Consider the following 23,115-nt stretch of genomic DNA (forward strand, 5'->3'; position numbering starts at 1 on the left):
AACCACTACCCAGCTCATTCAGTCTTAAGATTTGAAATTTTATTTATTTTAATTGACATTAAGGAAACACAGCAGTTTTTAATAGGTTACATATGGACAAATGTAAATAAAAAACTTTAGTGTTTCTTAAGTTAAATTATAAATGTTAGGCTCAGACGTCAGTTTCCTTGATTTGGCCATTTATATGCGTTGCCATCCATGGAGCTGAATCTCTCTGGCTGTAAATGCAAATGCAACACAAACTGGCACCATGAAATCTTGTTGAGAATTTCTTCCAGCATCATTTTAGCCCGTCTTCAATCGGTCAGGGTTATGTGTGTACATACACACACACACACCGAAAGATGTTCTGGTGTGTTTTAGAGGTGTCCTGACTTCAAGAAAGATTATAGTATAGACGACATGTGCCAGGCTGGGCTTAATTTGGTCCAGTCTTTCAAAGACAAAGGAAGTTTTCTTCAAAACCCACTAAATAGCCTGAAATTTTAAACTGAATTGATAAAGCTCCATTATGGGCATTTAAGTAAAAATGGTCATTTTTTACAGCCTCAAAAGACAAACTGATTTAACGCTTGACATAATATTTAATATGGCCTCAAACCTGCCTATGAATGTTGTATTCAATTAAGGATTAAGAAATAAGAAGAGCAGGTTTGGGCTGGTTAAAATACAGTAGAATCTACTTTCCACAGGGAAATGAGAATGCTTTTCAACATTTTAAACATTAAAAAGTGTGCGCATTACGCTGTTATTATACCTATCACCATTTCTGTTTTCGCACCATCCTTGAGTTTCACCACAGTGGCTCCCGATCCCCAAAGAGTCTGTTTCCCAATCTCCATCTGGTCCCTTAGAGCCCATTCAAACTGGGGCCACAGTCTAGTCTTATTTTCTCATTTGGAAGTCAACACCAGGGCTTGCCTGTGGCCAGAGCGAGTGTCTCTGGTACACACTCAAACAACACAGGACAGGTCACAAAGGTGTTAAACACACAGTGGGAACCGTCCTATTCCAGCAGTTGTAGCACAGAGTCTTTTTGTTTGGGTGGCGAGGAGCTCAATTGAGCTGGATTTGAAGGTCCTCGCCATACTTGCGCAGATATTTGTCATGGTTGTGGTTGACGGACCAGAGAGGGGGCAAATGGCGGGGCTTCATGCTGGTCAGAAAGTGTTGGCGCCAGCAGCGCTCCAGCTCCATCAGGCCACGCAGACCGCGCTCGGCGTACGCCTGCACTACCTTCAGTCCATGTGGAACATAACTCTCGTTACAGATCCTGCAAGGGTAGAAAACACGTCGACTTTCAGAACTCGAAAGCCCCCTCAGTCCAAATCTTCACATTCGTAAGGACATTCACATATGACAACACAAAGATCTGGTGTTCAGAAATGTATCTGTACTGTATTGTAAGAAAACACCCAATTCAAGTGTACCATTTTAACAGTTGCTTAATGTTTATGCAGTTACTGCCTTAGCGCAAAATAAAACTGGTCAATATTACAATGATTTACATTAAAACTGGAAAACATTCCCTGGATGTACGCAAGTCCCCCTCTTCTTTTGAGACTCCCCTGCTTCATTGCATAGTTAAGGATTGCACGTTGATCTGATTGGTCTTACAAGATAGTTTAATGATGTAAGAAACACCGGTGATTTCAAACTGAGTTGAGGCTTTTTCTCTGCAGTTTTAAAGAGTAAATACTCAGCAATGGTGTTGACTTCATTTGCATATGGTTTGTATTAAAGCATATTAAAACATTAAAAACTTGACTTTCACCACAGGGGAACTTTAAATTAGGGACACACACTTTTGATCTAGAGACCAGAGCCTGATTGCAATAAACCCCTAGCCTGGGAAAACCCAGACAACTTCCAGCAAATTTAGATTTGCTCTACAAGTTAGTCTGGCAAACAGCTCATTCAAGACCATTTCCAATCTGCCGAAATCACGGCACCAATCAGAAACGTTGGGATGGGCTTTACACGATGATGACAGCACAGCGACGGTGAAGCAGATTTTGTACATTCACAAAGGGGTGTGACGGTTATAGTTGAACACCGTCATTAGAACTCTATAACCGCCAAAACCATGTTATTAAAGTCCCTGTAAAGTCAAAATTAAGTATGTGTTCTGAGTCTGTCATACCACAGAAAAATGTGTTATTAGCCACCCAGCCAAATTTGAATGATAATCAAAATCATGAAAAAATGAGCAGATTCTCTGCTCTGAAACGCTGGGGGCGTGTCCACTGGCTGCGCTGAAACCACGCCCACTCACGGGAAAGCTGTTGACGGTGATATTAGCTGATTAGCTTTTGGAGACGGGAGGATGAACACTGAGGCGGGAGATCGTCGTTTCGGCCCCGTTCACCAGTAACAGCGGATTATCAGTGAATCCAAGTTGTCTCTGAGGAAAGTTTATAAAACGATCCAGTGTAAAACGATCACTACAGAGGTACAGAGGCTCTTCATCAAGGTATAAGCTCTCTAAAAACCTCTTCTTGATGTGATCGTTTTTAGGGGAATTTAAATTAAAGCTAGGGTATACGATTTCAAAGATTGTTCATTATTAATATCCTCGTTTAGATGCTGTTTATGGTTATATAGTATAATCCTAACAATATAAATAGAAAAAAGAACGAAAAAAATCCATTCACTCTATTGGCTGTACAGCCACATAAAAGTTGACCAATGGAAGCTTTGCGAGCGCAAAGCTACATTGGTCAACTGCTCTCATCCAATCACCAGCTAAACTTGAAACTCCGCCTGGAGCTCGCGTCTCCACCCCGACCGCGCCCCCCTTCTGCGTCATGAGAATCACGCACGTTAGCAGGTGACCGCACATGGTAGCTAGCTAAGTAGCACATCAGACAGCAATGGATAACAACGAAAAATACATCAGCAAGCGTCACCTGCTTGCCCCTACAAGAAAGTTAGGACGGAAGAGAAAGTCGTTTGAGGAAAAAGCAGAGACGAAAAGAAAATGTGAAGAACGCCGAAAGTTGAGTAGGATAAATATAGGGTTCACCATTGACCGATGGAGGAAACTTCAGCGAGCTCTGGGACTGAAGACCGACGCTGACACGGCTGACTTTTTGTTGAGCAGGTAAACATTTATTTGTACTCTTATATGGTGTGACGTGTTACATAAATAGCTTTTTATCAGTCTGAAAACTTGCTAATGCTGCCGGTCGGCATTGGAATGTTAGCTGTTTAGCATCACCTGTATCACGGTTCAAAGTAAATAAATATATTTCTTGAAGTGCTTGAATATATTGCAGTATGCCTAGCGGGTTTCTGTTCGAGAATCAGACATTGCACAGAGTACATCTCAGTTCCGATGATGACAACTTGATTGAGTGATGTTGTTCAATTCGTTTCCCTGTGGGAGGGATCAGGTAGCAGAGGGGAGGGGTGTGTGTGTGGAGAGGCGGGATGAGTTTTTCAAAACTTCCCTCCCGTTTCAGGCTCTCTCGACCGATTTTCAACATCGTATACTACAGCTTTAAGATACAGATCTGTTTTGTACATGATAGCATCCAGGTAGTAGCCTATGCATGTCTGTGTCGAAGTCATAGCTAGAAAACTGTAGGCTCAGCTGCAGTAACTAATACTATTGACAGTCACTCGCGTTTGAGCCGTGAATGCGAATGTGTTCGGGAAGTGTGTGTGTGGAGAGGGGGAGATCAGACTCTGTGCGTCATCAAATAGGGGGGTGTCCAGCAGCTCATGGGCTCCAGTGCGTCACGGAGCCCTGTTTTAGCCCCTCCCAATTAATCCGTAAAATTGCAATGGTGAAAAACTGTTTAACGGTCTAACTCCACATTTCAGTACTTCACAGTTCACAGACTTTGTAATATGTTTTAGCAATACATATGTAACATTTATAATGTGTTTAGAACTTTTTTGTAGAATTGCCTTTACAGGGATATTTTTTTCACAAACATTTTTTATCATAGAGAATGTTTAAATGCTAATATCAGCTTAGGAGGGAAACGGAGGCAGAGTTAGTGGTGCTTCAGGGACTGCTGCTACTGCTGGAGATGATTCGGGAGAGGTCTGTGCACCTTTACTGATCAGAGCATGCGCTGACACGGAGTAAAGCCTTGTTTATACTCCACGCGTCCGCACGAGCGTGAAGGTGCGCGGCAAAAATGACGCGTTCGGTGCGCAAGACCGACCCCATTCCCCTTGGCTGTGTGCAGGAGCGCCGCCGCGTCCGAGGATGAACGACTTCAAGCCGAATCTGCCCGAGCATGTCTCACCCATAGACAGTAAGGTCTCACCATACCGGCACGCAGTTTGCGTGTCTAAATTGCAAAGTTCATTGCGAAGTTTTTTGTTAAGGTTTTGTTTACTGTGTGTGATTTATATAAATGGAAAGCACATTCACTTATAGTTGTTTTGCTGTTAATTTTAAATAAACGTAGAGCAAGTAGCTAATCATATTGTCTGCTTGTTTATTCAAATAGACGAACGTCGCTCTGCAAACGTCATCTACTTCAGCGCTCTGATTGGTTTTAGGTCTATCCAATTGTGAGCTATGCAGAGCTATGTCCGTTGGTGACGCCCCTTTGGAAATGATTTGTCTATGAAGCTTTGCCAGACCCTAACTCGCTTACAAACTGAGAATGGTCTGGTTTTAACCAGGCTAATAAACCCCTTAAGTTAAGAAAAAAACGTATTTTAAATATATTTTTGGATTAATCGAGTAATCAGGTTTTTCCCAATATTGTCAAAAGTATTCTTATTGAACAATACTGTTAAAATACATAATGTAATAGACAGTTTATGGGTTGTTTTAACAGCAGGAGGGACAGATATGAATTAAAATATGCAATAACAACATCCAAATTAGGTAAGTCAGAACTTTAAAGTCAAGTCAATACCATTGGCCACTCACGAGCAATATCTACTTTGCCCTGCCCTCGAATGGAGCAGTTGTATCTGAGGTCTGGAAGAGTTTGGGTCGTGCTGCATTTGATACGGTAAAACCATATACTGTTCGTATCACTGTGAATCAATCGTAGGGATGACGTGATTGAGAGGACATTTTCCCGCCGGTTAATCGACGCGTGACAACACCAGGAAAACCAATATCACCGGGGAAGGGTGCTAATTCGAAAGAGAAAGTAAAATAACGGTGCAGAGCAGAGTGAGCGTTTTCAATCAATTCTTATGAAAGTTGAGCTTCCATAGGAATGAACTAAAAACACTCCACGCCAGTGGAGATTCAGATATGGTAATGAGCCGACCAATCACAACAGACTGGGCCATCTGACTAATCAGAGCAGAGGAGGCTCTTGAAAAGGAGGGGTTTAGATGGATCCTATTGTGAGAGTCCTCCAAAACTAAATTAGGAACCTTTAAAATAGCATCATGGGGTACTTTAAAACTAGGGTTGGGTATCGAGAATCGAGTATCGATTGGAACTGAGACTAACTTTTCGTTTTTCCCGGAATCGTTCAAAAGTTAAAATTTCAATTCCTAGTTTCGATATTCACAGTCCACCAAGCGGAAGAAGAAACCGCTGAACAACACCAACGAAGAAGCGTCTACCGGAAGTGTTGGCATAACCGCACATGAGTAGCTTACCTCGGCGGTCCAAAGTGTGGCTTCACTTTTCTAAAAATTAACGAAATCTCGGCAAAATGCAAAATTTGTGACAAGTATTTGTGACAGAAGGAGTATTTCATTCAGAAAGACCGTTGGTTAGCAAGGTTAGCTAAACTTTTTTGACCCTGCCTCTTAAAAGAATCGAAATCGAGAATCGTTAGGAACCGGAATCGAAACAAGGAATCAGAATCGTTCAAATTCAAACGATACCCAACCCTATTTAAAACTAATTTTAGCTGTTTGTTTTACATTTCTGCAAGACGGCCACTTACTGTCCATTAAAACGACTCGGACCAAATGACCTGTTATGTGTGTGTGTTTTTGCATCTATGGCTGGAAACAAATGTCCTCTCGAGGACGAATAAAATCCATCCATCTATTATGTGGGTGTTTTTCTGGTCAAAAAAAGCTAGGCCAAGAAGACACAGGCAAAGGAGTCAAACCTGGTCTCCAACGCTGCAGCTTTCTGAAGCATCTCTTGCGTGACCTCCTGCTGTCCGCTGCAATAGAAGCTCTGGATGACCGACAGGAGCTCCTCTTTTCTGGACTGGGGCATGCCGTTGCTGGAGCTGAGGAGAGCCCGTGAGGCCGAGCGCACCCTGCGCCGGTCCGAGTCCTCGAGCAGCCGAATGCCCTCCTCGCAGCCCTGCGGAGCGGAGTGATCCTCGGCCAGCTGCTGCTTCAGGAGCCCGTCGTACACGTTTGAGGCCGCGTGGCACGAGGTGCACAGCAGCAGTATGTCGTGCGAGTTGTGGTCCTTCATCTCAGCCGGGAAGTGGCGCCTATACTCGTGTGGGACAATGTTCTTCCTGGGTTCGAATGGAAAAACTTTCAAAACAAACTCGAGAATCACAGTTTTGTCAAAAGTACGATCATAAACACCTCTGATTGGCTGTCGTGTTCACAAGCTCATCAACTGTGTCTGTGATTGGTTACAATGATCAGTGCTTCAAAAATGTAAATATACATCAGTGTATATACAACGCAGATACACTCGGGAGCGTTTGAAAGCAAGACAGGTCCACTGATGGATGCTCGCGCTTTCAAAATACGATCATTGTAGCCAATCGCAGACATATCTGATGAGCGCATGAACACAATGGCCAATCAGAGGTCTTTATGATTCCACTCAACACCACTCAAAGCCTCACATTCTTTAAATTTCAGTACTTGTGATAACTCTATAGGAAACACGAGACAAACCTGATGTAAGACTCTGCTTTCCCGCACACCACACAGAGATTCTCTTTGGCTGTGAGGTAATAGTCTTTCTGCGAGTCGGGACGCCCTGACGGCTCAAACAGCAGCCGGACGATGAAGGGATCTTCACTGACCAATTCTGAGAGTAAATTATGTACAGATCATAATTTAACAATTATATTAGACATTATACAAAGGATATTTATAACCTGAACGCTAATTGGTCAATACATTGTTCTAATACGGCCATCTTCTCACTGGAAGTTGCTGTGTCTGAAATCGCTCACTTGTTAGTGCACTATATAAGCAAGAAGTGAATGAGATTAAGTGAGGAATTTGGACTGATGCATTACATGGCATCAGTTCACATATTTATCCTACATGTAGCTTACTTCATAAACGGATAACAGACATAGTGACTTTAGTTTACAGTATACATACCTCCGTGCCAGCTTCAGTTTAAATCATGTTATATTAATGCTATAAATATATATTTATCATGGTAAACATGTTGTTCAAAATAATCATGAAAAAAATAAAAATAAACGCATCAATAAGTGTACATTTGTACATTAAGTGTATGTAATGGATTTATGAGCAACGCCCAAATATATATATATATATATATATATATAACGCCCAAATAAGCTTAGCAAAGATGGTGTTCTTCAGTGAAAACTTAATATTTGTATTGCCTAGTAACTGAATAAAAGCATATGAAAAAAAAAATCTGACTTCTTGTAGACTTTCTAAAAAATTACTAAAGATAGACTGACATAAAATCCACTTTTAGATAATATTTTTAAAGAATTTTTGTTTTTTTTCACTGTAATGATCACTGTTATTGTAGTATCATTGATATAAAAATAAAATGGAATACAAAATATTAAATGATTTATTTAGATTTATTTAGTAATTTTCTTTGTTTTTGTTTTAAATGTCTTTATTAGTTCATATTGTGTTTAGTTCTTAAACAATGAAAATGATAAATGTTGCCTTGGTAACTAGCTGAAATAAAATGTTTTATTTCATTTAATGTTTTTCAATTTCATGTTTTAGCTAACAATAACTACCCCGGTAATAGCGTCCACTGTCCAATTACATTTTTTCCATTTTACAGTCTGTTACAGATTACATGTACTTACTGTAGTAATAACAGTAAATTATGCATAATTAAAAGCAACTGACCCTAAACAAATCCTAACTCTAACCCTATGTTAAGAACATGCCAATTAATATTACTCAATACTTAATTGTATAATTACACTGTACACCTTAAAATAAAACATAACCCTTTTTTTGGGGATCCTGGCCCACTTCAATATTACATTATTGTAAAAATATAAACGGTTATGCTTTATTTTAAGGTCTCTTTGTTACAGACTAATGGGCTTTATGCCCAGCTGCACTACTTCCTGAACTTCAGCCAGCTCCTTGTTTCCCGTCTGCCATTATTGGCCAAATTGATTAACTCAGGTGTGTCTGATTATTGTTGCCATGACTACTGAGGTCAGGTACACCTGAATTAATCAATTTGGCCAATAATGGCAGACAGGAAACAAGGAGCTGGCTGAAGTTCAGGAAGTAGTGCAGGTGTGCATAAAGCCCATTATACATTTAATTACAGAGTAATATTAATTAACATACTATAGGCTTAGTTGCATGACATTTCACATATTTACTGTTATTACTACATAAGTACATGTAATATGTAACAGACACTGTAATTTCTTTTTCATTGTTATCATAAGCTGCTTTGTAACACTCTCATCCTGCATTATTACACAAAGTGAGGGGGGAAATGCATTTATAATGTCCACATTTATAAGATTGTGTACCTCCTATACCCTTTTCCAGGTACCATTTAGCTTTCTTCTTGTCACATGTGCAGAGTGGCTGACCATCAGGAGCATGAAGGAAACAGTTATCATAAAGGGGGGATTTCCTGAATAAAGACAAAAAGCACATCAACAGTCACAGCATGCCCTAAACGTTTTGAACCAAATATCTAAAACAAGAGATTGCAAGAGATTTGTAGGGCTGTAAAACTATTAATAGCATCCAAAATAATATATGCGTGTACAATATTTCATATAACAATTTTCTAAATGTACACATGCATGTGTGTGCATTTATATATACACAATATAATTCTACACAGTGTACACACACTTATTTTGGATGCGTTTCACAACACCATTTTGAAAGATTAGTCGTACATTTCATTATCTTTACTCGGATGCATTTCTATCGTGACAAATTGCAGGAAAAGCTACCAGTTCCTTCATCACCTGGCCGAGTAGCCAATGCCCAGTGGTTTGCGTTTGTTTCGCCGTGGGTCTGGAACTTGCTGGTCTCCAGACTCAGGACTCTCCACTGTGGACTTTCGGCTCCGCCGTCGCCTCTCCCCTTCCTCCCCCTCTCCAGCACTATGGCGTTCCCTAAACGGCACATCCACCAGTCCCTGACAGCAGGCTAGCAGCGGGACGAGCGCCGATTCCCCCTCAGCGGGCACACGGGGCTCTTTGCTCATCCCCCGCAGGTGGAGGAACAGGGCTATGGAGATCTGGGCATCGTGTGCTGCATAGGTCATCTGGTGGATACAGTATGAGACAATACAGATATAGTGGTAGCACTTCAAAGTAAGGTTCATTAGTTAACATTAGTTCATGTATTAACTAACTATGAGCAATACATTGGTTACAATCTTTATTAAAGCTGCAGTCTGCAGTTTTTCCTCTTTGTCGCCATCTGTTAATTTTCACCGGAAAATGTCATCTGAACTAATAAGAAACATCCACTTTTGTTCTGATCAACTAAGGGAAAAGTATTGCAGTAAATCGTGCTGATTAAATCTAACAATCGCCTATCACGTCAAACCGGGCTTTGTCAAATTGTTCATGTTAACAACATCAGCTTTACTACATTTAAAGCCCTTCCGATATTTATTCTTGCCTTCGCATTGGGGCGAATTTTTCAGCGGGTGAAAATCTAGTTGTCACTGATGATTGTCGTTTGAACCTTTCTGGATCCGCCATCAAATTAATGTTTAATGATATCAAGTGCTGTGAGAAAAGGCTATAAATCTCCACCTCCAACATCCTCACACACAACATAGCTTATACTAGCAGAGACTCCTGCTTTATGTGTGTTTGCAGATGCGATGTAATGGCGCAAAGACATGCTTGAATCTCCTGTGTTAGGTTAAATTAGATTTTGAACATTAGCTGGACACCACGTACAGATGTTCAAGTGAAATTTTGTATACATGAAGGTTTTATTGTAGCCTGACTTTGTCATACTCATATTCTAGTCAGAATGAGCAGCTAGTATGGGCAGTATCTAGTCTGATGCTGCTCCACAAGGCTTTGATTATGAGGCTTGTCTTAACCGAACCAGAAAAAAAAAAAAAAAAAAAAAAACCCAATTGCAATCAATTGGATAGACCTACAACCAATCAACACAGTAAGTGACACATGTTGAGCTACACATAGTTGTCAACAAAAATCAATTACACGCACGTTGGAAGAAGTAGTGAAATAATGAGTGTTGCTTCTTTTACTTGGTCTTCCATGAGTGCGACCAAAGGAGAAACCACAACGACCACAGGGCTTTCATTGCGTCCCATTTTCTTAGCTCTTTGATAACGTGATGATTACGTAACTGCAGATCATCTGTCCATCATCGTATAAAGCCCGCCCTAGAAATTTGATTGGAAATGCTGTATATTTTCTAGATCATGAATAGTACACATTTTTACCATTCACGACTTTCGCGTTGCTATCTGCCATTTTGAAAAGGTCAAAGGTTCTCATCAAAAAAAAAAAAAATATATTCTACGAGCTGCCCAGTGGAAAATACCACATGAGGGGGTGTTCATGTGCATTTTCCACATCAGCTTTTGGCATTTACCATTTACCATAATTACCATAGCACATGAACGCACCATAATGCTGACACGTGGTGTGATGACATCATCGTTTCACAAAATGTATGGATTGGCCGTACACACGAAAACGCAAGGGTGTCGTTTCAGATTTATCCAGTCGTTTTAGATTTAGCCAGTTTCTGGACGAAACGCCAATACGATACAACATTTGTATGTAAACAGCTAAACACGTCTCTGTTTGGACAGGGCCTCACCGTCCCACAGGTGGGATGTTTGCCACTATATTTTTAAAACAATAATATCTTAGTAAATACCTTTAGTAATATTGGCAAACTATATATCATTTGAAAGCTCACAATCTCTAGTTTCCATATTTGGTGACTGATTTTCAAAATATATTACAGAGAAGCCATAATTTATCAATATGCAACAAGAATATTTTCATACTCATAAGGCGTGTTCAGACCTTTATTTTAAAATAGCAGTAAACATGAAAAAAACATGAAAAAATGGTAGAAACCTCAGTTTGTTTTCATGCCAAAAGTTCAAAAGATAGAATCCATTCAATTATTTTGGAAAAAAAGGTCTGAAAATTTTGAAATATCAAGAAAAAAAATAATAAATTCACCATTTGTGACGTGGCAGCTAGCTATGACTTACATGCGTGTTCTTTGTATGTGTTTCTTAGAGGTTCAATTCATTTCAAAATCTGCCAAACTTCCCATACTACTTCTGAATAGGATCTCTACTTCAGAAATTGTATGAAAATTGTGAAAATAATGGTTCATATCACTCAAAACACGAATGGAAATGCAGGCGCCCTTATATGGGCAGTAATGGAGTCTGATTGTGCCCTAGTGAAAAAGTTTGGTACTGCGCTCAAACAAAATCTTACTGAAAGCTCATTTTTTGAGATATCAACCTAAAATTTGAAACACAACTTGTTCAGATTTTTGGCTTTGATCTTTCTGCCGTTTTAGAGTAGCCCAGGTTTTGAAAATATATATTTTATGTAAAATATGAATAATTAATATTTTTACATTGTACATTTCCATAAACTCAAACTTCTATAACTTTTTTTCTGTTTCACTTTTTTAATTTATTTCACTTCTACAAAAATCTGCCAAATGTCTTCTTTAAAACAAGACCAATCATATGTCTATATTCCAAAGCATTCTTGAATTACAACCATTTAAGTTCGAAATGTGCATTTTCATGTCTATTCAAAAAAGGGGGGGTGACAGTTAAGAGGTTAATGCGGCCCTGGTCCCCAGGTGAAGAGTGTGTGAGACCTAAGCTTTATTGCTCACCTGCTCCTGGGTCAACACATCTGCCTCCCAGTCACTGCAGCGCAGCTCCAGAGATTTGTCCAGCGAGATATTCAGCAGGTCTTCAGCCAGAGACTTCAGGCTCAAGCCGTTATTCAGCACCGCTTGCCTTCAACACAGTCAACATCACACCTCAGGTCACACCGTAGACCATCTCAAGCCTTACAGACTTACTGAAATCATGACTTTAACACCTGTCAACAACACTCAGCTTAAACATCTGAACATTTCAACTCAATTGAAATATTTACACTAACTCTACAACAGACACAGTTACTGAACTGAATTGAGTCACTAAACTAAATTGAGCAGAATAAAGACACTTGTCTTCTGTAGAGCTGCTTATTGAACTCAGTTGAATAATTTTATAATATAACACACTGTTATTATTTTCTCTGTTCTGTTATTAATCTATATTGTATAAAGCCATATTTAAATAAATGCAAAACTAGGGCCATTTTTTTTTTTAATTGCGATCCGATTACTTTGAGCTTATAAGCTCTGTATAATAAAACAAAATGAGAAATATTACAATTATAATAAACAGTAAAATAAAAAAAGTAGTATTATTAAATTATAATAATTTTGGAAACACTGAAACAAGGAGAGCATGTGTTTAATTAATCTCAGCCTTTATGATTTAATAAAATCACAGTAAGCCATAATCACAATTTTGGTTTAATTTAAGCTAATTGTGATTCGCGCAGGCCTAATAGATAGAGGCAGAATACAAATCTCAACTTAAAACTTACATATTTGAATTGGTTTATGAGTTAGAAATCCAGTTGTTTTCTTGTATTCCTGATTATTAACGTATGATCTGATGTAGAGCTGCACGGTTCTGAATAAACTGATAATCTCAACTGACTTTAACTCATCTTTGTTATCCGAACTATAAACTTTTATCCCAGATCTGAATGTTCGTTGTGATCATACTTGTAAAAGGTTTGATTGACAGAGCCGTTGACATTTCAAATTATATCACGTGGGCGTTTGAATCGAGATCGCGATCTTTAAACGATTAATTGTGCAGCTCTGGTTTAATGTTGTTTTTATTACATGCTTATACCATGGTCTGGGTGAATACTCGATTCTGATTGGCTACAGGGTGTCCGTTAAAAAGTGATAGAGGACACCTAGTAAAGTAGTTCTGGTGAAACTGCCTGTTTACCATTCGAAATGAATAAATAAATGCGCTGCCCACAACAGCTGTGAGTAACCATAGCAACAGGCAGTCTAAGTATCCGTTAACAATTTGCTCTATCAAAACAAACATCTAACGTTAGTTAGATATTACATAGCCTACTAATACAACAATGAACGACTTCGTTATTTCTTTTTAACATTTATGGAGAATATGACAACTTCGACGACTGGGATGCTGCTGAAGAAAGAAGAAATGTAAATAAAACGAAGAAACGTCGCAAAGAAAATTACACCGCTGCTGCTCTGAATAAGACCTGCGGGAGTTTTACGCAGCAGTCCAGACAACCAAGGCAGGAGGAGAGTACAGCGTTTCAAGCCTAAGAAGCCTGTTTGATTAATTGTTTTATGTGTAATTAAAAAAAAAATAACTATGCCTACCTTTGTGTTTCATGAAAAAAAAAAAAAGGTTCTACAAGCTGAGTGGACTATAAATATCTGCGGTTGCTAAATAAACCAGGCGAGTTATTATTTGAAAAATTTGATTTAGCCTAATTAAAATATAAACTTGCAGCTAATGTTTTAAAAATGTTTTATTTGGCAAGTGACCATGGTATAAGCGGGTTAATGCCCGACGAGGTGTCCATTGTCAGGTTTTAATGGACGACGGCGAGGCGTGAACCGGACGCCGCTTCGTCCATTAAAACCTGACAATGGACACCTCGTCGGGCATTAACCCTTACATGTTTGATGATGATGTAGAGCACAATGGTCAGCTAGTGTCGTTTGAAAGGGGTTGTTGATTATGATTTCCCTTTTCTAACTTCAGTTAGTGTGTAATGTTGCTGTTTGAGCATAAATCAGTCCCTCCAGAAAAACGCGATTATGCGATCGCTGAATTCAATGCAAAATCAGCCAAAGTCCGCATATTTATGCGGGGGCGCATTTTTTCAAATACGCCGCACTATTGCCGCATAATATGCCGATTTCCGTGCAAAATATGCGGGGTTTGCATAATTTCATAATCCTCGCATTTTCGTTGCAAAAAAAGTCACATGTATCTTAGCAGAAAGTTGAAAAATGTTCCCTCAATTTTTGCAAATTCCTGCAATTTCATCGCATAAAATTGCATAAATATCCCGCATATTCCATCGCATTTTTAGAGAAAACGGGCCGCGTAATCAATCAATTTTTGCCCGCAACAATCACAAAAAAACTCTGCGTTTTTCTGGAAGGACTGAATACTATTATGGTAAATGTTATATATAAATCGCAAATTTTTTCACAAATTTTTGAAAATTACCACCACAAAATCAGTCATTTTGATCGCAAAAATGACAAAAAAAAAATCGTGAAATCCTGGAGGGACTGATAAACATCTGCAAAGTTAGAACGCTCAAATTGGAAAGGACACAAGCTCTTGAAGCTCCGCCCCCTGTGCCGAGAACAGCAGCTCATTTGCATTTAAAGGTACAGAAACAAAAACGGCGCGTTTTTGCTCACCCTCAAAAAGTGACAATTTTAACATGATATCTGAAAATATCTGTAGAGTATTTTGAGCTAAAACTTTACATACACACTCTGGGGACATCAGAGACTCATTTTACATCCTGTGAAAAGGCCATTACACCACCCCTTTAATTAGTGCTCTATTAATAAATTGACTGGTAAAAAAAAAGATTGTAGTATCAAATTGAGGCCTTACTTCTGTCTGAGTGCAAGATAACGGAGGTCCACTGTGCATCTCAGAGTCAGACCATGATCATGGGTCAAGCGTTTCCCATCCTCATAACATCCCACCCCGACCTTCAGCACAGAGGGGTCAGACAGGACCCCCACGAGAGCCTTCGGTAGAGGAATCTGCGCGTTACGAAACGTCAGCAGTCTGACCAGCATACAGCGGCCGGAAAACGTCGCCATCTGAAGTAAAGACACCGCACAGGCCTTGCCTTTAACCGACACCTGTGGAAGCAGACGACATCCAGTGAAGGAAAGCACTGATGCTACCAAGACATTAACATTTGGTCTAGGGCTGCACGATATTGAAGAAAAATGTGACATGCAATAAAATCAAATAATTTGATACAATAATGCTTAAAGCGTGCAAAATAAGCTTAGAATATCTTCAAAATACATTTCAAGTTAAAACCTAAATATGTGTTTTAGTGAGAAGAAAGCATGCCTACAATCCCTACTTCTGAAAGTGAGCAGCAGTGTTTTACTGTAGCACAAGTAGTAAGTGTTATTTTAACATCAGTTGAACAGAATGAACTGAATTATCAAATGCGAAAATGAAACACGGCTTAATTTTCACTGAATGAATTATACTGATTCTTATTAAAGCTACACAAGTTATTCAGCCAAGAGCAGCGAGTGATTTTCTCTTTGTCTTTTCTTCATGATCCCAGTTATTGCTAGCTGTTGTGCATATCGCAATATATACATTTGTGATATATTTCGATATATTGTGCAGCCCTAATGTGGTCGCATTCAGAGCCATGCTTACACGCACACTTTTTACCCATTCACAGTCCAAGCCCAAAACCGGACAAATCGAAAGGTCCTTTTGAAACGCAGGCCAAAGCGTTTCCCACTCGTCTAGAGAACTCACGACCACGGGCGGCACCTCTAACAGTGTTTGTGCACGCAGAGGCTTCTGGGTTTGTGGCGGTGCCGACGACTCTGGTGAGGGGGTGATTTCCACTTCTAGCTGGGCTTGTACAGGCTCAGCCGAAGAGGGGCCCTTGAGGGCCTTTTTCTTTTGAGTGCGGATGCTGCGCCAGAGGAAAAGACCACCGAGAGTGGCTCCCAACATAGTGGCCACTGCTGCAGTCCATGTGCTCTGCTTGGACATCATTGCAGCTGCACCAACTCCCACCTGAAACTGAAAATAACAACACTATTTCAGTAGACCTCTTTTGAAGCAAGCCTTGAAGCAAGTTCGCAACTAAGTGTCAACTAGCAGTCATTAGAGTATTAATAGACTGTCTGATTAAAGGGTTAGTTCATCAAAAAATGAATGAATTCAGATTTCTGTCCCTCCATTGACAGTCTATGCAACGACCACTTTGACTCTTCAAAACGGTCATGACAAGATAGTCAAACTAATCTACATGAATTGATCTGTTCAGTCCACATTTTCTGAATTTCATTCACGTCTCCGTTTGCAGCTCCTCCCTGCCTGCTATTCTCGCCGATCGGTTGCATCCAGCCACAGGTGATGTCGAACACACCTATTGTTTCTTGAAGCTCAAACGTGATGCGCAACACATTAGAATGAACCTCATTGATTCTTGAAGCTCAAGCGTGATGCGTAACACGAGAATTAACCTCATTGGTTCTTGAAGCTCAAACGTGATGCGTAACACGAGAATGAACCTCATTGGTTCTTGAAGCTCAAGCGTGATGCGTAACACGAGAATTAACCTCATTGGTTCTTGAAGCTCAAACGTGATGCGTAACACGAGAATGAACCTCATTGGTTCTTGAAGCTCAAACGTGATGCGTAACACGAGAATTAACCTCATTAGGTGTGTTCGACATCGGTTGCGGTTGATTGGTGGAACTATAATTATCGGCAAAAATCCACACCGATAGTTCTTCCGGGTTGCATCCGTTGTTGGAGTGGCTGAGAAGTGTGCGCAGTCATTACACAGAGCGAGAGCACCCTCTAGAGGCAGAATAACAAACCATCACTGATGGGCTGAGTTGTTTATGTTAAAGGGTTAGTTCACCCCAAAATGAAAATTAAGTCATTAATTACTCACCCCCATGCTGTACCAACCCCGTAAGACCTTCGTTCATCTTCGGAACACAAATGAAGATATTTTTGATTAAATTTGAGAACTGTATAACCACCACATAGACTGCCTAAGGGACTGCCTCTTGACGGCCCAGAAAGTCAATGAAGAAAATGTTTAAATATCCCAAGTGACTACCGTGGCTCAACTATATGTTTATCAAGCGACGCGAATACTTTTTGTGCGAAAACACAAACAAAAATAACGAGTTTATTCGACTATTTCTTTTCTTCCTTGTACGCCAGAAACGAGACTTCCTTAGATTTCCACGACGCGTGCGCGAGAATTGCGATCTGAAGTAGTGCAAGTACATGACTCTGGTGTAAGCAGATCGCAATTCTCGCGCATGCGTCGTGGAAATCTAAGGAAGTCTCGTTTCTGGCGAATTATTGGTGGTTATACAGCTCTCAAATTTAATCAAAAATATCTTCATTTGTGTTCCGAAGACGAACGAAGGTCTTACGGGGTTGGTACAGCATGGGGGTGAGTAATTAATGACTTAATTTTCATTTTGGGGTGAACTAACCCTTTAACACGTGAGATGGCGCAGAGTCCGTTGACACTTCAGCTCCGCCCCCTGTGCTGAGAGCAGCAGCTCGTTTGCATTTAAAGGGACAGACAAAAATGAAGCGTTTCTGCTAACCCTCAAAAAGTGACAATTTTAATATGATATATAAAAATATCTATGGGGTATTTTGAGCTAAAACGTCACATATACACTCTGGGGACATCAGAGACTTTTTTTACATCTTGTGAAAAGGGCATTATACCACCCCTTTAAAACATTCATCATCTTTTACAACAGATTCTTACATTTGATCAATACAACTCATTTACAACAACAAGATAACATTTCAATTACTGAAATTAAATCAGTATCAACCAGATTCATTCACTAATGAAACAACACAGTTTTTCACTTGCGGAAGCCAAATTTGTGAACTACAAAAAATAAATAAATAAATAAAGACGAACAATATTGTGCCTAAAATTTAGCTAACTCAAAACTAACTTGCAGAAGTTTAGTTCAGTAAAGTAAGCAATTGTGCAGATATTCTGGAAAACAGCATTCTTGCTCATGTACAAATCATGGCTATACAAATCTCAGCATTTTTTTTTTTTTTGTTGCCCCATTAGCTTGTATTTTGATAGCATGTTTCCTCCCATTTATTTCATTAACGAGCCCATAAACGAACCCAAACAAGGCTATATTAGTCTACCATCATTTCCTACAACAACAAAAACATAAATTCAAAATCTTTCTTTTTTAAAATGTTTTTGACGTTGCTGTTTTTGTTAACAGCACTGGCTAACACAAAGTTACAGCAGTTTTATTGTCATGACTCATGACTGTGAGATTTCGGCAGAAAACATACATTGCCAGCGTTGAATTATTGTGCAGAACACAAAATGACAACTTGTTTCGTGTAAACACTATTAAACGACCTGCCTTGACACTTCTTAATCATTTAGTGTAACGTTAGAACATATTACTCTTTAAAAACCTACTGTACGTTTGTGAAAACATTTACGACTAAACGTTATTTAAAAGCAGAAGCATTTCGACCAAACCTGGCACAACAGTGTTTTAATGAATCGTAGTGCAACGAATTGATGACTTTAATTTCAGTGTGTTTGTGTCTGTGTCAAAGGTGCAGTACTTCATTCTAACGGATTGTTAGGACAGACACACATCCAATTAAATCACTATGTATGTAACATGTCATTCGTATGACTGTTGCAGAGGGTTTACGTACCTGAAGACGGAATAGATGTCAGTATAATGAGCGAAAATTACCACTCAGTCACACACTCTTATGATTAACAGCTGCAGCGCATCTTCTTCGCTGATTTTAGTTAATCAGCGCTCGCAGAAATCATCCACACCACAGCGCCACCGATGCTGGAGAAGCGCAACTGCAACATCTCAAGAAAACGTCATCTCTCAACCGGAAAAAACAAACACAAAAACACTGTGCATAACGAAAATGAATGCTGTTATGCATCCTTTTAGCCATTTTTAAAACCATTTGCAGAAAATCAGGCACTTATCAATTACTGTAATGCATCTATAGTCATTTTATTTGCATGCATTTAGCCTGTATAGACCATTTCACAAGATGTAAACAACACTGGTCCAGAAGCACTTCCGGTTTCAGTTTCTTTACATGTTTTCTTTATTTCACATGTAAAGAAAACATCATAAAGATGTTTGTTAAACTTTTTGATTCAGTTTTAAATGTTCTGTTGGTTGTATTTTATCCCAGCTTTTATGTAGTGTTAAAAACCTGAAACAGGAAGTGCTTCTGGACCAGTGTTGTTTACATCTTGTGAAATGGAACAACTTGCAATGATTTCCTGAGGCATCTTCAATAAAAGCTTTTAAAAGGGGTTTGTAAAAGAGCATAAGAAAAGACATGAAGAGTTCAGATGCAAAAGCCTCTAAATGCCATTTGAAATTTTCTTCTTTAATGATGATTTTTATCAAACTTGTATATTTAAGTTCAGTGATTTCACTTAAATGGCAATGATAATTACCTATTAATTGTTATTAAAGTGAAATTACTGAACTTAAATACACTAGTTTGATAAAAATCCTCATTAAAGAAGAAAATTTCAAATGGCATTTAGAGGCTTTTGCATCTGAACTCTTCACATATTTTTCAAACATCTGTTGAATAACACATATTCGTCCTCCAGAAAGGTCAACATGTTTGTGCAAAGTGAGTAATGCAATGGCATGTAAATAGACATTTACCCTCTTTAAAATGATTTAAACAAGATTTTAATAGTTGTTAAAAAATGACATGAGCATGTCTGTATCAGCAGTGGTGGACAATAATTTACACCTGAATAACACGGAAAGAATTTAATAGTCATTGAACTGAAATTACAGTGATACACAATAGAAAATAAGAAAATCTCATCATACTTGACCAGTTAGAGAACATCATGCCATCAATTCCCTTTCTTTACCCATTCAATATAAATTGGAAATGGGAGTGACTTGAGTAACAGTCGGCCCTTTTCCCAAATAATGCACTCGACGTGCACTTGCTGTCCCTGCTCGTGTGCAGGTGAAATATATTAATTCATAGCATAGAATAATTCATAAATTAATCTTTTTTTAAAGGTGATAACTGTCCAACTTGGAGACCTGTGGATGGAGTTTCAGAAGCATCTCTTCTGCTTCCCTTGAGCAAGAGCATGCAGTTCATCTTATGAATAAGTTTATTAAGTTGCAAAACAATGTTCACAGATACAAGAATACACAGCAAATCATGGAACAGAAGCACACAGAACCGCTTTCCTCTACCACCAACATTTTATTTAATCTTTTAGATTAAATTTTTCGTAAAGAATTGGAATAATACAATGCAATACTTACAAAATGGAATCAAAACCTAAAAACAGGGCCAATCATCTTCATGTCTGATAAAACAAAAGTGGAATTGCATGAAAAGCAGAGAACGAAAAAAAAAAAAATTAAAAAAGTCACTGCAATCATATCAGAGTTGGAACCACAGGTCATTTCAAGAGAGTGAACATCGTAGCGCACTAATCCCACAGGTGGCCAAATGATCGATTAGTACAGCGCTTGTGCTAACATGAATAAGATATCTTCTTATCGAAATAAAATAAAAGATGACATTTTCAATAGTGTTAAAATTCATTAAAAATGTGCTAAAAAAACGATAATAATATGTTGCAATATAAATCAAAGTACTGATACTATAGTACAAAAAAAAAAAAGCTTAAAATGACAGCATGAAAGACAGATAACGTCGTCTGGGACCTGTGTGATTTAAAAGGTCCTCAAACCCAGCCGGGGTCCATTTCCATTATCTACAACATCCCAAACTATATGCATGGTGGCCAGAAGACTAAAACCGAATAAAGAAAGAGATGAAAACCATCCCTCACGCCTATATATATATATATGTATATATTTGCTCTTTTCCTGTATGCACACAAAATAAGCCTGCACCTTTGGAAAGATTATTTACAGCTCTTCAGTTAATTTTTCAAAGCTATTTAAAATATACTTAATGCATAAAAATAAAGATTTTGGCATTCTCTTTGCTTCTTCCTCTTCTGATTGCGAAGTTCTACAAGAACCTTGTGAACCCGGAAGGTCTGCGAAGTGCCTCGTCCTTCTAAAAGGGAGCATTCATTCATCCAGCCTGCTAGGGGGCGCTGTGAGACGGGTCAGTCGGGGCCCAGGGAGTCCTGAATAATATAGGGGTCGCATTAGAGCATCAAAAGAATCCTTTTACCACCATCTTGTCGCTCTGATTAATCTCGGACACAAATTCGGCGTAACCGTTTTTGGGGGCACCTTCATCAACCCCCACGTCTCCATTTGTTCATGTCACGAGCAAAAACCAAAACATGGACGAACAGGCAAAGAAATTGAAAGACAGAGAGAGAGAGAGAGAGAGAGAGAGATGAAGCTGAAGTGGTTTCGGGTCGTTCACTCTATAGTCGTCTCTGCATTAATGTTCATCGTGTCGCTCTGTGACTCTCGGCCACGCTGTGTGTCTTTAGAGTTGGATCTCGAAGGTCTTGTGGAGCTCGCTGGAGAAGGGGTTTGTGGGCGAAGGAGCGGTGCGCTGTTGCGAGCGGGTCTCCAGTGCGGCCCACTGGGCCTCGAAGGCATCGGCTGGATGCTGAACTGCATTAGACTGAGCCGCCCAGTTGCTCGCCCCGTTAAAAGCCACACTGCTTTTGGGAGGCTGCAATGCTGTGGCGTTGGACACCGGAGGTAGGAATGGTTTTCCGAAGGGGCTGGACACGGTTTGGGTGTCGAACTGCGCGGGTGGTGGTGTCGAGAACGGGGAGGACTGGGGAACTGGAACAGGCACCGGGATGGGTTGGGTTTGCGTGGCGGATCCGAACACGTTTGCCACCATCTGTGAAGGTGTGATGCCGACTAGCGGGAATGTTGGTTGCATGAAGGGGATCCCGTTGGATACTGGGAAGGCCGGCTGGCGGGGGGGAACGGCAGGGACTGCGGACGGAGGGATGAAGGGGGCAGAAGGGGCAGGCGGAGGGATGAAGGGGGCAGAAGGGGCAGGCGGAGGGATGAAGGGGGCAGAAGGTGGGGGGAAGGGTTGCTGATTGGGAGGCGTGTCGGTTCTCACGGCGCCGGCGGGTTGGTGGACACGCACAGACTTGGACACCTCCTCCAGCCAGCGGTCCGCTTCCGATGGCGTGCGTTTGTGGGAGGGTGCGGAGAGAGTTGCGCTGACTGCAGGAAGGGCTCCCACGGCAGGTGCAGGATTTGGCCACTCGTTCCCTACAGGTAAAAAAAAAAAAAGAAGAATGTTTTTAAGCATGCCATTTATTCTGCTAGGTTGTTACACCAAGGTTCTCTCACGAGGGTTCCACTCGATTCTAAAAAGAATCAATTGCTTCAATTCCGAGGCTTTTGGAATCGAGTGCTGATACTGTATTCGGACATAATACTCTTTTGGCATACTGTTTTTCGCATGCTATATTCATATTTTGCACGTGATGTCACAAGTGCTGGCTGGCGGGCAAGAACGTTGTTCTCCAGCAACGAAACAGTTTGTTTAAGCTGTAGGAATAAGTGCATAACATACAAAAAAGGTTTTAGGTTGATAAAGGGCCAATCCCAATTCTACCCCTTACCCCTTCACTTTCCCCTTCCCCTCCGTTTTGCGCGTCCACGTGAAGCGGTAGGGCTGTCCCAATTCTCTTTTGGTTGGAGGGGGAGGGCGAGGGGGAAGGGCCAGATAGCCCTTCAAACGAAGGTTTTTCGGGAGCACACTTCAAACGAAGGGGTATGAGAAGTGTCACTGCTAACCCAGGCTACAGACGCAAAATGGCTGCCCAAGTGAAAAAGAAGACCCATAAATGTACGTATTTGTGGCTTTAATAAGTATTGTAATGACGAATAATGATTTGCTTTATTTTACATTTAATTTTGTGTTCATATTTATGGTCAGTTTCTTCACAGAAACGTTTGTAAAAAAAAAAAAAAAAAAAAAATCGCTAAAATTACTGTAGTTTGCTAACGATAGTCCCGCAACATATTTTCGTCGTCTCCGTTGTTTCCTGCGAACTTCACAAGATAAATGCAAGAAAATAGCTGTAACCCACGCGACTGAGATAACTG

General features: G+C 40.0%; 2 protein-coding genes across 8 annotated transcripts in view; both read right to left on the reverse strand.

Moving 5' to 3' along the window:
* Positions 1-17: 17 nt before the first annotated feature.
* Positions 18-18,886, reverse strand: exd2 (exonuclease 3'-5' domain containing 2). 3 transcript variants are annotated; one of them, XM_039674645.2, is made up of 9 exons: positions 18,731-18,886; positions 15,695-16,057; positions 14,879-15,135; positions 12,013-12,139; positions 9,105-9,406; positions 8,652-8,758; positions 6,817-6,952; positions 6,057-6,422; positions 18-1,273 (listed from the first exon to the last, which is right to left on the reverse strand). In XM_039674645.2, the coding sequence occupies exons 2-9, from the start codon at positions 16,028-16,030 to the stop codon at positions 1,057-1,059; spliced, it is 1,848 nt and encodes a 615-aa protein (XP_039530579.2). In that variant the 5' UTR covers positions 16,031-16,057; positions 18,731-18,886; the 3' UTR covers positions 18-1,056. The 3 variants fall into 3 exon arrangements, with proteins under 3 accessions (XP_039530579.2, XP_039530571.2, XP_039530563.2); XM_039674637.2 differs by having other exon boundaries at positions 15,686-16,057; XM_039674629.2 differs by having other exon boundaries at positions 15,680-16,057.
* A 2,494-nt stretch (positions 18,887-21,380) lies between these two features.
* The window catches only part of numb (NUMB endocytic adaptor protein), a 96,611-nt gene continuing 94,876 nt past the window's right edge, over positions 21,381-23,115 (reverse strand). For all 5 annotated transcript variants that reach the window (XM_039674447.2, XM_089120040.1, XM_039674438.2 and 2 more), the window contains one exon: positions 21,381-22,272. In XM_039674447.2, the coding sequence (XP_039530381.2) occupies positions 21,518-22,272 (755 nt within the window). In that variant the 3' untranslated portion in view covers positions 21,381-21,517. The remainder of the gene's footprint in view (positions 22,273-23,115) is intronic.

This window comes from Pimephales promelas, chromosome 15 (assembly GCF_988280905.1).
Source record: "Pimephales promelas chromosome 15, fPimPro1.hap1.1, whole genome shotgun sequence".
NCBI classification, from domain to species: domain Eukaryota; kingdom Metazoa; phylum Chordata; class Actinopteri; order Cypriniformes; family Leuciscidae; genus Pimephales; species Pimephales promelas.

What these genes read in the sequence shown, in the direction of transcription:
- exd2 (XM_039674629.2), bottom strand. Translation starts at nt 16,030, where the DNA reads ATGATGTCCAAGCAGAGCACATGGACTGCAGCAGTGGCCACTATGTTG. An exon ending in ATGTGTTGACCCAGGAGCAG is followed by an intron (nt 9,407 to 12,012) that starts GTGAGCAATAAA and finishes TGTATCCACCAG; the next exon opens with ATGACCTATGCAGCACACGA. An exon ending in GCTGCAGCGTTGGAGACCAG is followed by an intron (nt 1,274 to 6,056) that starts GTTTGACTCCTT and finishes CTACCCTTGCAG; the next exon opens with GATCTGTAACGAGAGTTATG.